This window comes from Muscardinus avellanarius, assembly GCF_963383645.1.
Source record: "Muscardinus avellanarius genome assembly, chromosome: 20".
NCBI lineage: Eukaryota > Metazoa > Chordata > Mammalia > Rodentia > Gliridae > Muscardinus > Muscardinus avellanarius.
This window is the reverse complement of record NC_137806.1, coordinates 31,947,359-31,961,580: the sequence shown is the minus strand read 5'-3', so window position 1 is coordinate 31,961,580 and position 14,222 is coordinate 31,947,359. Positions and strand designations below refer to the sequence as shown.

Genomic DNA, 14,222 nt, shown 5'->3' with positions numbered 1-14,222 from the left:
ATGATCCAGTCGTTTCACCTCTGAGCACTTTTGCATTGACAATACATGAGCTTTTCAAGAAATTCTATATCCAAACCATAAAAATTCCTGACTTCTTTAAAAGTTTTAAAGTTAGACAACTAAGTCAATGAGAATAGTGTCTCCATAACTTCTTTACCTTGAAAATATTAAGCAAATAAATTTATGTGCTTTTTATACATAAAGTTTGGGTTAAACTTTGTCCTTTTTTCCTTCCTTCTTTTTTCCTTTCTTTTTTTCCCCTTCCTTCCTTCCTGTTACATTTCCGTGTCACAGGAGATTGAGCCAGGGGAAATCTACCTCTGAAATACACCCCCAGTTTTACTTTATTTTGAAACTATCTCCCGAAGTTGTTGAGGGCCTTGCTATTTGCTACGCGGGCCTCAAACCTGTCGTCGTACAGTATCAGCCTCCAAAGTACTGGGATTTCAGGCCTGAGCCACCGTGCCCGGGGTCCTTATTTCTTTAAATAAGTGATTGTTGTAGAACTTAGTGCTCAGAATCCTCGTCTAATCCATCCTTGTTAATGTTGCCCTTGGTCTCCAGGGGAGAGCGTGGAAGAAAACGCCAACGTGGTGGTGAGGCTACTCATTCGGAGGCCCGAATGTTTTGGTCCAGCCCTGAGAGGAGAAGGTGGGAACGGTCTCCTTGCAGCCATGGAAGAAGCCATAAAAATAGCTGAGGATCCCTCCCGAGATGGCCCCTCACCAACTAGTGGATCCAGTAAAACACTGTAGGTCTAACAGACACACCCTCACAAGTGATTTATACTACTGGACTGGAGTTGATAAAATACCGTTGGCATTCTAAGAATTGAAATGTCATTTTGTATAGTGAAGATTTTTTCCCCTTGAAGAAAGAATGTCTTACATAGAAGAATGGACAGAATTTGCTGCTGGAGTAGCTTGAATAAGCAGAGAGGAGAGCTGGGGAATACTAGGTGAACTTAGTAGAGAGAAGGGGAGGTTACAAGAAGAGATGGCAAAGGCGGAAGGGGTTGCTACACATGATAAAGGGTGAGCACTTGGATGTGAGCAGGGGTCCAGTGAAAAGGGAGTTTCAATGAGTTCTTAAGATGTTGTCAGAGAAAGAAAAGGCCTTCAGCAAGAGCATGGGGAAATGGACCAAATGAGTATGATAGTGAAAAGATGTCATTCTGAGGAATGGAGACTTCTCGGTTATGGTGTTAGAGACAGGAGATGTGGAAACTGTTGTACATTATTCCATAGTAGCTGCTGATACTCTGTTAATGCTCAATACCAGTGCGTACGTAAGTCAATCCAGGCATGTCATTTGATCTGTCCTTTCATGATTTTTATCTGTTGAGGTAAACATCCTCCTGAAGAAAACTTAATATGAAAATTTTCGCAGGTGTCATCTTGGGAATGGAACCTCAACTTTGAACTCACAGTTAGGTTCTCTTAAAAAATGCCAACTTGTACATTTAAAGCATTGACAAAAAGTATTAGAGGAACTGTGCATGGTGGTGCATACCTGTCTTCCCAGTACTTGGGAGTGTGAGACAGAAGGATTGCAGGTTCAAGGCCTAAGTTTCTAAGGTTCAGACTTAGAAACTTAGCAAGATCTTGTTTCAAAATAAAAATCAGACTTGGGGGTGTGCCTTGTAGGTAGAATGCCCCTACTACTGGGTTCAATCTCCAGCACCAAAACCAAAACATAATTCACTGGTTTTTGGTAGATCACTGCCTTTTTTTTAATGCATTAGAGAATGCAAATGAAAACCTGTATTTATGTATTAAAAATAAGTATTAGAGGAAAAAGCATGATTCACTGTAGAAATCCCTTCCTCTTCTGAGAGGTACATCATGAGCATGAAATGTCAATTACCCCATTTGTTTTCTATTTCTTTTGAAAATAAAAACATGGAAGTGATGTAGAGAAGGAGGAGGACGATGCCATCCATATGGGGAATGCCATCATGACCTTTTACGCGGCGCTGATCGACCTCCTCGGCCGCTGTGCCCCCGAGATGCATGTGAGTACCCGAGGGCTTGTGGCCGGGAATCATGACTTGTACCCGAGGGCTTGTGGCCGGGAATCTTGACTTGCCTACGTTATGACATCCACGGCTGGTAAGGCCACAATGGCATCCCAAACGATAATGTTCATGATCTGTACAAAATATTATTTGCAGCTTAATTGCTGAACAAGTGTGTAGTTGGAAATGTGTTGGTGGTAAAAACATGTAATGAGATTTTGGCATGAGTCATTAAGAGAATACTTTATTGCTCATATATGTCTAAAGCTCATAGAGCCTCTCTGCCTTTTAAGCAGAAAAGAATATATTTCCCCTGCACTCTTTAGTTCCCTCTGAGGGAAAACAACCATTCCTAACGAGTTGGTTTTCTTTGACGAGTGTTTAGATCTCTATTTGCTTTTCACTGGTTTAGGGGAAAGAAGGGGAGTGGAATGAAGGCTCTTACATATTATTTTCTAAAAATTTGTGCCCAGGTCAAGATAAGAGTTTTCTGGAATGATACTCAAATACATTCTCTCTTATATTCTGCTTTGTTATTCAATCTGATTTTGTCTGATCTGTTTTTTAAAAAAATGCTAGCCAGCCCCAATAAAACTACCATCATAGCCTGTGAATAGGAATGACCCAGGAATGCATTCGAACGGTACTGGGATGGAATGCTTAAGAACCACAAGCTGTGATGTGCATGAAACCAGAGGGACTAACTCAGAGCACCTCTCTTTCCCCTGCTCTTGGTATCTGTTTTGATTTGGTTTGAATTCTTTCACACTCATAGGTTATGACTTCTTGATGTGGTTTTTTGTTGTGAGCAGAGAATAATCACAGGATAAGAGACATGTTAGGCGAACCTGGAGTCTCATTTTTTTTTTTTGCCAAACAGACTTTGCTACAATGAGATGCTTAATTTTAGTAAGTGGGGATAGCCATGGGTCTCAGTGGTAGAGTGCTTTACATGTGAGGTGTTGGGTTCCATCCCTAGCACCGTGAAAAAATTAGTGTGCTGGAGATGATTGCAGGTAAAAAACTTGATGCCCCCAGAATGTTTTTCTCATCACAATGAAAAGATCAGATGAACAAAAAATTAAAAAGTGGAACTTTTTTTTTTTTTTTAAGCACATTTAGGTTACGGGGAGGGCACTAATGGATGCAAACCTGACCCCCTTTGGCACTTCTGAAAGTAATTCATCTTTCCAGCTTGTAGTTGAGGTCTAGACATCAAAAACTATGCTTCGGTTTCCTGCCCTATGGTAATGGAAACAAATGCCCATCTTGGCTCTGGGAGACTCTGGCCTGAGATTCTGGGCTGTATCCTGATGCACTGTTGTCATGGAAACTTGGTGAGCTATGCTCAAAGTCTAAAGGGACTGTTAGGACTTGTGCTCACCATTTCCTCCCCATTGTAAACCCACCCAGGGGAAGAAGTGGGGTGGAGTATGGATGGAAATCCAGTTAATTTCTCATCATGGGACAAGAAAGGGCTAAACCAGTCTTTGACTAAAGATAATGATTACTGCTTTATGTTATTGCTCATGGGTAGGTGTTTATATATAATTTGGAGAGAAGAGGGTTAGGCATTCATGGAAGTATCGATTTTCAGCATATTTTAACAAGGAATCTGAAAGCCGTGGCTCTCGTGGTGAAACAATTGGTCTAGACTGTAGTACATATAATCTGGCACATGTTAAAGTCTCTGCACATAGTAGGCAAGCAAATATCTGCCTCGGTGTCTAAAACAACACCTGACAAGGGGGTCTCGCTTGGTAAGTTTCACCTAGCAGACTGTTCATGTAGACTCGGTTTCCCATACTTTAAGTTCTCCAGGTAGAACCATAATTGATTTCACAAAGCTCCTCTAATGTTCCTTTCTCTTTCTTCCTGTTCAGTTGATCCACGCTGGGAAGGGAGAGGCCATCAGAATCAGGTCTATTTTAAGATCCCTGATTCCACTGGGAGATTTGGTGGGAGTGATTAGCATCGCTTTTCAGATGCCAACGGTAGCCAAAGGTAGGTCCAGCTGCCTCCCCGTGACTCATTGGGACTTGGGGAGACAGGGTGTTGGAAATAAGACTGCCAGCCAATGCATGGTGGCACTGGCCTGTATTCCTAGTGATTGGGAGCCTTAAGACAGCAAGAATTCTAGGCCAGTCTCAGAAACTTAGGGAGACCCTCCGCAACTTACCAAGATGCTGTTTCAAAATTAAAATATAAAAAGGGCTAGGGACATAGCTTGGACGTAGAACACCTCTGGATTCATCCCCAGTGTCCAAAACAAAACACCACCCATTGGTCATTGGGAGATCATTGCCTTTTCCCACAGGGAGTGCAGACAACCGCATTCTGTGGTTTTAGGTTGCTATGCCTGTGCGTTCACCAGCAAAACACAAACCCTCAAAATCCTTCCCTCCATCTGAGTGACACCTTAGTTGTGTCATATGAGTGAGAATTTGGTTATTCTATCTTCTGTGTTTAGCATGTGAAGATATCTCTAAATATTTCCCCCTCTTAACATTAAGGCCTTCCTCAAACATTTTTGTTACTACTTACTCTAGAACTATCAGAATAATAGGAGGGAGGGGTGAGAAGACAGGAGGGGAAGCGTGCCACCTGTAGCTCAGCCGGGGCGAATTTGCTCACCTGTTTGAGGTTCAAGTTTCTGATGAAGAACACAGGTGTGGCAGATCTCCCTGGAGAAAGCCAGTGCAGCAGCCCACCTGATTCCTGCTCAGACGCTCCCTCAATTCATCAGATCAATTAACTTTATTGTTTACGGTGTGTCTGAGAAACTAGAGAAATTAAAACAGTAGCTATAACAAATTGATGCTCTTGGAGCCCTGGGCAGGTGTAGTCGTGATGCTCGTTAAAAAGAATGTCTCCTGGAGTGTTGGCTAAACAAAGCCTGTGATGGGATCGTGGAGTGCCTCTTTTTCTTTAGGCATAGCTGCACACACAATATGCAATCCAATTTAAATGAGAATTTCCCAGCATGTGCTTTTGGAAGAACCAAGCTGGAATTTCATAATTATATTTGAAAATGATAGCGTAGAGTTATAAACTAAGGTTTGTGCATCAGCTTTGACTTCATTTTAAACCCAATTTATTTGGGTTCAATCCAGCATTGCCGATTACTAAGTATAGGATTTTGGATTAGGTACTTAACTTCCCTGAAGGCCAGTTTCATTTATTTATTGTTTTACTCATCAAATGAGAATCATAAAGCCAACTTTATAGTTGGATTATAAAATTACATGTGACTATGTCTGACATTCCCAGCATGAGGCTTGACAATAGTACAAGTGAAAAAAGCTTTTATAAGGCAAGAAAAGCATTAGTTATTTAGAGATTATTATATTTATAAGAAATGGAAATTAATAGTTACTGCCCTTTAATCTTCATTAAAAGATTATTCATTTTTTTCCTGATTCAAATGTATCCATTGGCTACAAGGGAAAGTAGGCAAGATATTATTGGCCAATGTTTGGTGAGCCACACCTGTCATTCCAGTACTTGGAAGGTTGATACAGGAGGATCACATGTTCAAAGCCAGCCTCAGCAACTTGGCAAGACCCTGTTTAAAAAAATAAAAAAAAAAATAGGGCTTAGAGGTCAAATGCCTCTGGGTTCATCCCTGGTAAACCCCCTCTCTACAAATATAACTTTAATGTTTCAGGGTGATTATGAACATGTATCATCCTTCCATGAGTTTTTTTGACCTTGCATCTATATTGAAAATTAATATTATTTACAGAATCTTATGATGCCCGAGTTTGGCATGGTTATCATGTGGGCAATCAAGAAGCACTCATGCTTCAGTATTTTAAATGGACACATAATCCCATAATTTTTCATATCAGTGGTCCCCAATCTGTTAGCATACATCATTATTACAGATGATTCAGCTATCTCTAGAGGCATCAAACAGTGACTGTTGATGGAAGAGGCTATGCTTCTCAAATGTCTTAAATGAGGTTCAGTGCCATTCTGATCAATGCAACATGCCTTGCATGAAAACTATAGTCATTTCATCCTGTTTGTCATTTAATTGTTCTAAGATGCGACAATATAAATGTGCTAGGATTACCTCATGGGGGCACTTGAGCTTTACTTGTATTTAAAAGGGGCTCCCCTTACTAAGAGCCCAAATCCCTACTTTGTACTTAAGCTCCCTCCTTGTGTAGCAAGGTCGATGATAGAAGCCTTTTGGCACTGCTGTGATTCCCTAGTCAATGTAGACGCTTATTCAAGGGCAATAGAATGGGGGACCACTTGACTGATTGAATTAGAAGAGGAGAGGGCTGGGAAGAAGCCGTGTGTGACCTATCCACCGTGGCCCGGACATTGACACCAACATGTCCCCTTCTCTCTTTTAGATGGGAATGTGGTGGAGCCTGACATGTCTGCGGGGTTTTGCCCAGATCACAAGGCAGCCATGGTTTTGTTCCTTGACAGGGTCTATGGGATTGAGGTGCAAGACTTCCTCCTGCATCTCCTCGAGGTTGGCTTTCTGCCAGATCTCCGGGCTGCTGCTTCTCTAGACACGGTACGACTTGACCCTTGACTTGCTCCCCCTTGGGCTCCAAAGTCTGCACTATGACATCCCCTCGCTGTCATCAAACATTGGTGGCAGGCCGGGGATGGGGCACACTCTTGTCATCCCAGCAATCGGGAGGCAGAGACCGGAGAATCACGGTTGGGGGATGGCCTCAGCTATTTAGTGAGGCCCTTTGCAATTTCAAAATAAAGAATAAAAAAATATAACTGGGGATGTAGCTTGTAAGTATAATGCCCCTGGCTTCCATCCCCAGTACTACACACACACACACACACACACACACACACACACACACGGTTGAGCTGGGCGCGGTGGCGCACGCTTGGAATCCCAGCATTCAGGAGGCTGGGACCAGAGGATCATGGTTGGCAGACAGCCTCAGCTACTTAGTGAGGGCCTTTGCAACTCAGTCCTGGTTTCAAAATAAAGAATAAAAAAATAGGGCAGGGGGTGTAGCTCGGAGGTCAAATGCCCCTGGGTTCCAGACCTGCAAAAAAAAAAAAAAATGGTGGCATATTTAGTTTAAGGCAAAGAAGCAGGTGTGAACAGAAAATGAAAGACTGTGTCCTCAAGAAATTCACCAAATAGTGAAGTTGAAAAACCCCAAGAGTATGATAGGCAGCTGGATGTGGCGGTGCACATCTGTAATCCCAGTATTTGGGAGGCCAAGAAAGGAGGATAGCAGGTTCAAGACCTCAGCATCTTAGTGAGAGAGCTTCCTTGTTTCAAAATAAAACATAGAAACGCAGGCAAAGCTCCGAGGTAGAACACCCCTGGGTCCAAACACCAGCTGCCTTTCAAAATAATTAAAAATATGACAGGGCTTTTAAGGTGCTCCAGAGTGCATAGGAAGCTCATGTAACCCTGATTTGGAGAATGCGATGTGATTCCAGTTAACCTCTGTTCAGTGCTGACCTCTAAGCTGGCATAAACAGTGCTTCTCAATGAAAGCAATTAAAGTATTAAGAGGGCTTCATGGACATTATTAGTCTCTCCAGTTAGAACATCCTCCTGGTATCTTCCTTTAAGGGCCACATTCGATAGTCTATCCCCTCTATGGGGTGTCCCACCAGGAGGACCTACTGTTATCAGTTTAAATGTGCCCCTCTCTAACACATGGTAGAATATGCTAGTTCCGGATGTTCTTACAAAGTACTTCCTGCTTTTCATTTATTTCATCCATTAAATGGGCCCTTTTGATCTTGGGGGAAATTAAATCTTGACCTGACAATAACCTTTTCATGAGATTCATGGCCTTGGAATCATACAGATGGAATGGAAATTTCCTTTTTCTCTTGCCTGTTCAAATGAAATTATGAACCTGGACAGTAGAGATGATAAAATAGCAATACGGTCAACTTGTTATTCCTGATGCTGCTGAACACAAAGCAGAAATAGGAATAATAATAAGTATAATTCAGAAGCAGGTAAATCGGAAAAATGTGGATAGGAGCTATGTTATGAGAATAAGTTCCTTTCTCTCTGAGAGCACAGGAAAGAGCCCACATCTGATATCCTTGATGTCTTCCTCTGACATTAATCCTTCATGGATCTTTTATGGTAGAACCTAGACTTTTGGGGCTTTTTGAGAAGATAGACACCATTTCATTCATTGTGATCTACTCGTGAAGAATTGGGTTGATTGCTTTTCATGGTAAAGATTCCACAGACCACATTTGCAGGGGTACATTTCTATCTCAGATAGTGAAATCACATGTCAGCACATTGTTTTGAAAATTGTTTCAAACACACGTGGTTTTGTGCTGTCTGATTTCTTGCAGGCTGCTCTGAGCGCTACAGACATGGCCTTGGCCCTCAATCGGTACCTTTGCACAGCTGTCTTGCCTCTGTTAACGAGATGCGCCCCTCTGTTTGCCGGCACGGAGCACCACGCCTCGCTCATCGACTCCCTGCTTCATACTGTGTATAGACTCTCTAAGGGCTGCTCACTCACAAAAGCTCAACGGGACTCCATAGAAGTGTGTTTACTGTCTATTTGTGGGTAAGTGGCCAGTAACATCGTACCGACTTCTCTAAGGATCTACTCTGTGACCCTTGACTGATTATTAGGAAATTTGGAAACCATTTCTGTGTCAGAATGTTTCTTTTACCTAGCTAGTCCTAGGTACTGAGGAGCCTTCTAGGAGCACCCTCACTTCTTAGAGAGTTTAGGAGTGTTCAGACTCCTAGGGTATCCAGATCTTGGATATAGCTTTTGGCCAAAAATTTGATGCTATTCTTTTTTGGGGAATATAGTTGTATCGGGAGTCCTGGGCCCTTATCATGTAAGATTAATAGATTGTGCCCTTTTGATTGTGTGGGATCTTTTCCCTCTTCCAAAAGAGGAAAGAAAAAAGTTATTGTTAAACATAAAAAGCTACCGTATATTAACATTACTTCTTTGTGAAAATGATAGGCAGAACATGCCCTCCAGCCTTGAAAAGCACTTTATTTTGTGTACAAGTGCTCAAACCCATCACTATGAAAACAAGAATCATCTATCTCCCTACTGAGGTCCAAGGGTGATGGTGATGGTTTCTTCGGCCCCTGGAAAAGGTGGTGGCTCTTTCCTAATTAGATAGAAACTCCCAGAGATGAAATCCTACCACCTGGTGGGCCCTGGTGAAGAAAGGTCTGCACCTTGATGGGGTGTATGGGTTGCAGGGCCAGAGAGAAGATGGTGGAGGCAGAAAATCAGAAGAGTAGTTTTCTAACCTTTGTGACTTTAGATTCTGTGAAATTAGATCGAGATACATAGCTGACTTTTCTAGACATCAAGTGATGTAGGGCACTTGGTGTTGGTCAACACAGCGATGTTCGCTGTGTTTTCTTTCTCTTCTCTGTCAAAATTGTTGTCTCAGCCTTTGTTTTGTGATTACTTCCTAAGCACACTCTTGGTGCTTCCAATTCTCCCCTGGAGTGAGAGGAAGAAGCCTTACTAAATTAATGGACGGTGGGCTAAGGAAATAGGTGTGGTGATTGGTTGGGAAGGGAAGGAGTCCAAGAGGGACATTTCCTGTAGCAGAAAGGAGTGATCTTCACATGTGGGGAACAGAGCTGAGCTGGGAAATGCAACCTTACATCCGATCAAGAACAGGCACGCCGTCTTCTAGCTGGGTTCTTTTTCTAGATTGTTTTGGGTATTTAGAGTTCATATTTCATGTTAGGATAGATTTTTTTCTGAAAAAAAATGATTTCACTTTAAAAAAAGAAAAATTATCCTCTGGTAAGAAAGAAAACAAGAAAGAAATACTGAAATGTTATCTCTAGGTGATCAAAAGTTTGATATTAGACAAATGAATCTGTTATGTGAGATTATCATTATTAATTTGGATAAATTGCTATAATATTAAAAATAAAAAAGGAAAAAGAAAAAAGAACAGGCACGCACTGCTTGGCAATCAGGATACATCTTCAGAAATGTACGATTCAGAGTTGCTGTTGCTGGGTGAAGATGAGAATATACTTGGACAATCCTACATTGGTATAGGAAAGCCACTCACAGTGCCTCTTACTGCAATCAAGAGATTCTAAACATGAGATGGAAGTAACATGAATACAATTATCTTTTTGCCATGGTGGTATATAAGTACAAGGAATTTTCTGTAACATAATGATAAATAGTATGTATAGTAGATACAAAACAAGTTAAAAAGAAACATCGCTTTCAAGTACTGTCTTCTGTATATACTTGTATGCACTCTACTTGGATACAGCTGCCTCACAGTAGATTTGCTGAAAAGGGCATCATAACAAACACAGGAGTAATGCTTACCCTAGGACGATGGGCCAGGTACGATGTCACTAGATGGTAACGGCATTTCAGCTATGCTGTCATCCCATGGGGTCACTGTTGTAAAGTGACTCATTGTGGATGAAACGCCTTGGCGTGGTGTTACAGGACTGTAACTCTTAGCTAATCTTTGGGCTAGGAACACTTAATTGATACTCTCAGAAAAGAGAGATAGGTACACGTCCTTGACTTTAGCATAATCTGGTCTAATGAATAGCCAACATAATTTGGTCTAATGAACTGACTACCTCGTTGAGATGTATTTCTCTTCATTGTTAAAATTAGCTTTGTTTCAACAGCCAGCTAAGACCTTCTATGATGCAGCACCTACTCAGAAGATTAGTGTTTGATGTCCCATTACTAAACGAACATGCCAAGATGCCTCTTAAGGTAAGAACAGGAAATGTTTGTAGCTATTTGATGAAGGAGCCCTCTGATTTTGTTGATGTGTAGGTCTCTTACACATAGCGTGTTGGATTTTTGATGCTGGCAAGTTAATGCCTGTACATGTTACATAAATGTATGTATCACTGTGAAATAGTGGTAACAGATAATAGAATTCCTAATATTTTCTAAGGAAATCAATAAGGGGGGAAGGGCCATGTGGAAAAGTGAAATTTGTATATCCTTAGGTTGGAAAGCAAGGTCATAGTCTTAGCTGAAATATGGGTAACAACTTTAAAGATTGTGAGCATACTTTACAAACAGTATTTTTTAAGTGAGTAATTGCCCAAGGGGTTCCAAATGGCAGTCATAAGATTCAAAGATAACATCTCTGTCGAAGCATTTATGGTTTGTCACGTAACGTTAGAGTCCTGGACATCTTCTCTGTCTAGCTTTACTATGGGGTTCATGGACATCAAGGGTTCATGGACAATCAAGTCTCATCCTGTCTTAATGATTTCTGAGTATTTTCTTGACATTTAATTTTCTCATATGGACTCAAGGTAGCATGGTCTGTACACAGAATAGATGGTAAAAAAAAAATTTGCTTTTCTAAGTGGTCATTATAATAGAGCAACAGTTATGTCCCCCAACAAACGTGCACACGTGCGTACACACACACACACACACGCACACCCCATGGCTCCCAGTAATACTGCTGTAGTAGGAAGGTTTGGGACATGCATGACTGTCTCAACATTCTTACTGCTATCCTTTAGGCCAAATGACCACACAACTTGGAGAAGGAAGATTTATTTGCTCCGTTTTTTGGAGGTCTCAGAGGTTCATTCCATGTCAGACCAGGTCTGTGGAGTTCAGAGCATGGTGGCAGGAGGTAGGGAGGAGAGAGAAAGGGCTCTTTTCTTACATCATAGAGACTGGAAGCAAGAGAGCAAACAAAGCAAGGGGATTCAAAGACAAAGGGATAAGCCGGGCGCGGTGGCACATACTTATAATCACAGTACTCTGGAGGCTGAGACCAGAGGATCGCGGTTCGCGGACAGCCTCAGCTACTAAGTGAGGCCCTCTGCAACTCAGTGAGACCCGGTTTCAAAATAAAAAATAAATAAATAGGGCAGGGGGTGTAGCTCAGAGGTCGAATGCCCCTGAGTTCCATCCCCAGACCCGCAAAAAAAAAAAAAAAAAAAAAAAAGACAAAGGGATAGTACCTCAGGCTACACCCCCAGGGACCACACCTCCCCCTCGCCTAAGTAACCACTCAGTAAACCCATTGTAATGGATTTATCCACTGAGAGACTTCAATTCTCATGACTGTTACATAGACTCTGAACATCAGTATATGAGCTTGTCAGGGGACAGGCTACATCGAACCACAAAAACAAGTCTAAGTTGTTATTACCATGCATCCCTGGATACTTAGCAAAAACAGCCTTTCTCTATGACAAGTTATCTTGGTTTAATACATCTAAATAAATAAAATAGGGTAAATTATATCCTTGCTAAAATGTTATTTTTATAGTTTTTATAATGTAATATAGACCTTATGAAAAATTTCCTTGTTAAAATTGACCTAAAAGATTTAAAAAAAGGTGCTATATTGCTTTTTTTTTTTTTTTTTAAGTATTGGGGATGGAACCCCAGGGGCATTCTACCTCAAAGCTATAGTCTCAGCCTTATTTTTTTACTTTTTATTTTGAAACAAGGTCTCACTGAGTTGCAAAGGGCCTCACTAAGTAGCTGAGCATGCTCGTGAACGGCGATCCTCCTGTCTCAGCCTCCCAAATGCTGGGGTTACAAACATGCGCCACCACACCCAGCTGCTTTTTTATTTTTATATAATAAAACTTTTATGTTAAAAATACTTCTATGTTTTTCCAAGCAAATTAATCTTATTTCATCACTTCATATTCCCAAATTGTGTGTGTGTGTGTGTGTGTGTGTGTGTGTATGTACATGAGTGTACCCTGTTTCATAGCTAAAGGGATATTTAAACAAGAGACATAATTCACTTTAATAACAATAAGCTTTGTAAATATATTTTCCTTCTTATATTTAGAAAAGGAAGTCCAAATATTCACAGTTGATTCATATAGATCATTCAATAAATTTGATAAATTTAAAGAATTCATTTTTTTAAAAAGCTACCAAGTAATTATAAGATTCAACCCTTGTCTTTCATACATTGAAAACTCAGAAATGTTATAATTTTCACATATAACCACTCATGAACTGTAGATTAAGAAATGATCCAAGTAGCCAGGCATGGTCATTACACTTGTAATCCCAGTACTTGGGAGGCTGAGATAGGAGGATCCCAGGTTCACAGCCAACCAAAGCAAGTTAATGAACCTTTCTACAACTTAGACATTTCCAAAATACTGCACGGGCTGGGATGTATCTGAGATAGAATTCAAGACTGAATTCTTCAATCCTTAGTACTACAAAGAAAAATTCCAAGTAGAGTAGTTTCATAAATTCACTCACAGAGATATGACAGTTAAGGACAGGCAGAAAGCAAAAATAATCCCAGGTGTGCAGTTCCTGTGTTGTCACCTGGGTCGCCCTGACATTAATCCCTTCTTTTTATGCATGGATAAAAAATTCAGAAAATTGTGAGTAAATGGTGGTAAAAAGTAGAACTCCGGGAAACACAGACATCCAAACCACCTCATAAAGACTGATCAAGAGACATTATTAAGTCAAGCCTGCTGGCACCAGCTTGTCATCCCAGTGCTTGGGAGGCTCAGACAGGAGGCTTCCAAGTTCAAGGCCAGCCTCAGCAACTTTGACCTTATTAAAAAAGAAAGGAGAAGGTGGGTCTGGAAGTGTAGCTTACAGAGGTAGAATACTCCTGTCTTCAGTTCTCCATACCACACACACACATGAAAAAAATGCAATTATCTGTAAAATTAAACATTTGGTCCTCATACTGTGATCAGTGTTGAACTTTAAAGAGATATAGTTGGGAAAGCAATGGCAGTCTTTCAAGGAACCAAGGCAGTGTTGACCTTCAGCTGACCTTTCAGCACGGCAAGAGAACACCATTGGAGGGCAAATGGAAAACACAAAGGTTTTGTGCAAAGCCTGAGCCCATTGCTTTTGTCATTGCTCCTTTCCCAGCTGCTGACAAACCACTATGATAGATGCTGGAAGTACTACTGCCTGCCGGGCGGCTGGGGGAACTTCGGTGCCGCCTCTGAGGAGGAACTGCATTTATCCAGAAAGCTCTTCTGGGGCATTTTTGATGCCCTGTCTCAAAAGGTAATTTAATAGTCTTTGAGTCTATTTGTATTGATAGCATGATAAAAATCTGCACGTTTGGTTAAGATGGTATTTCTGAATGGAATCATGCCTTTACGGATCATGAGTTAAAGAGCTTTACTTCTCCTTTCTCAACCTACTAGCACACGTTCAGAATACCACTCGCGTCGATTTCTTATAACCATGTAGAGATATTT

General features: G+C 41.1%; 1 protein-coding gene across 1 annotated transcript in view; it reads left to right on the top strand.

The window, feature by feature from the left end:
* RYR2 (ryanodine receptor 2) overlaps positions 1-14,222 on the top strand; it is a gene marked incomplete at both ends in the record, with an annotated part of 554,680 nt that overhangs the window by 390,859 nt on the left and 149,599 nt on the right. The window contains 7 exons of the mRNA XM_080717126.1: positions 565-751; positions 1,909-2,014; positions 3,901-4,021; positions 6,385-6,554; positions 8,348-8,568; positions 10,659-10,749; positions 13,885-14,025. Coding sequence (XP_080573252.1) covers positions 565-751; positions 1,909-2,014; positions 3,901-4,021; positions 6,385-6,554; positions 8,348-8,568; positions 10,659-10,749; positions 13,885-14,025 — 1,037 coding nt within the window. The remainder of the gene's footprint in view (positions 1-564; positions 752-1,908; positions 2,015-3,900; positions 4,022-6,384; positions 6,555-8,347; positions 8,569-10,658; positions 10,750-13,884; positions 14,026-14,222) is intronic.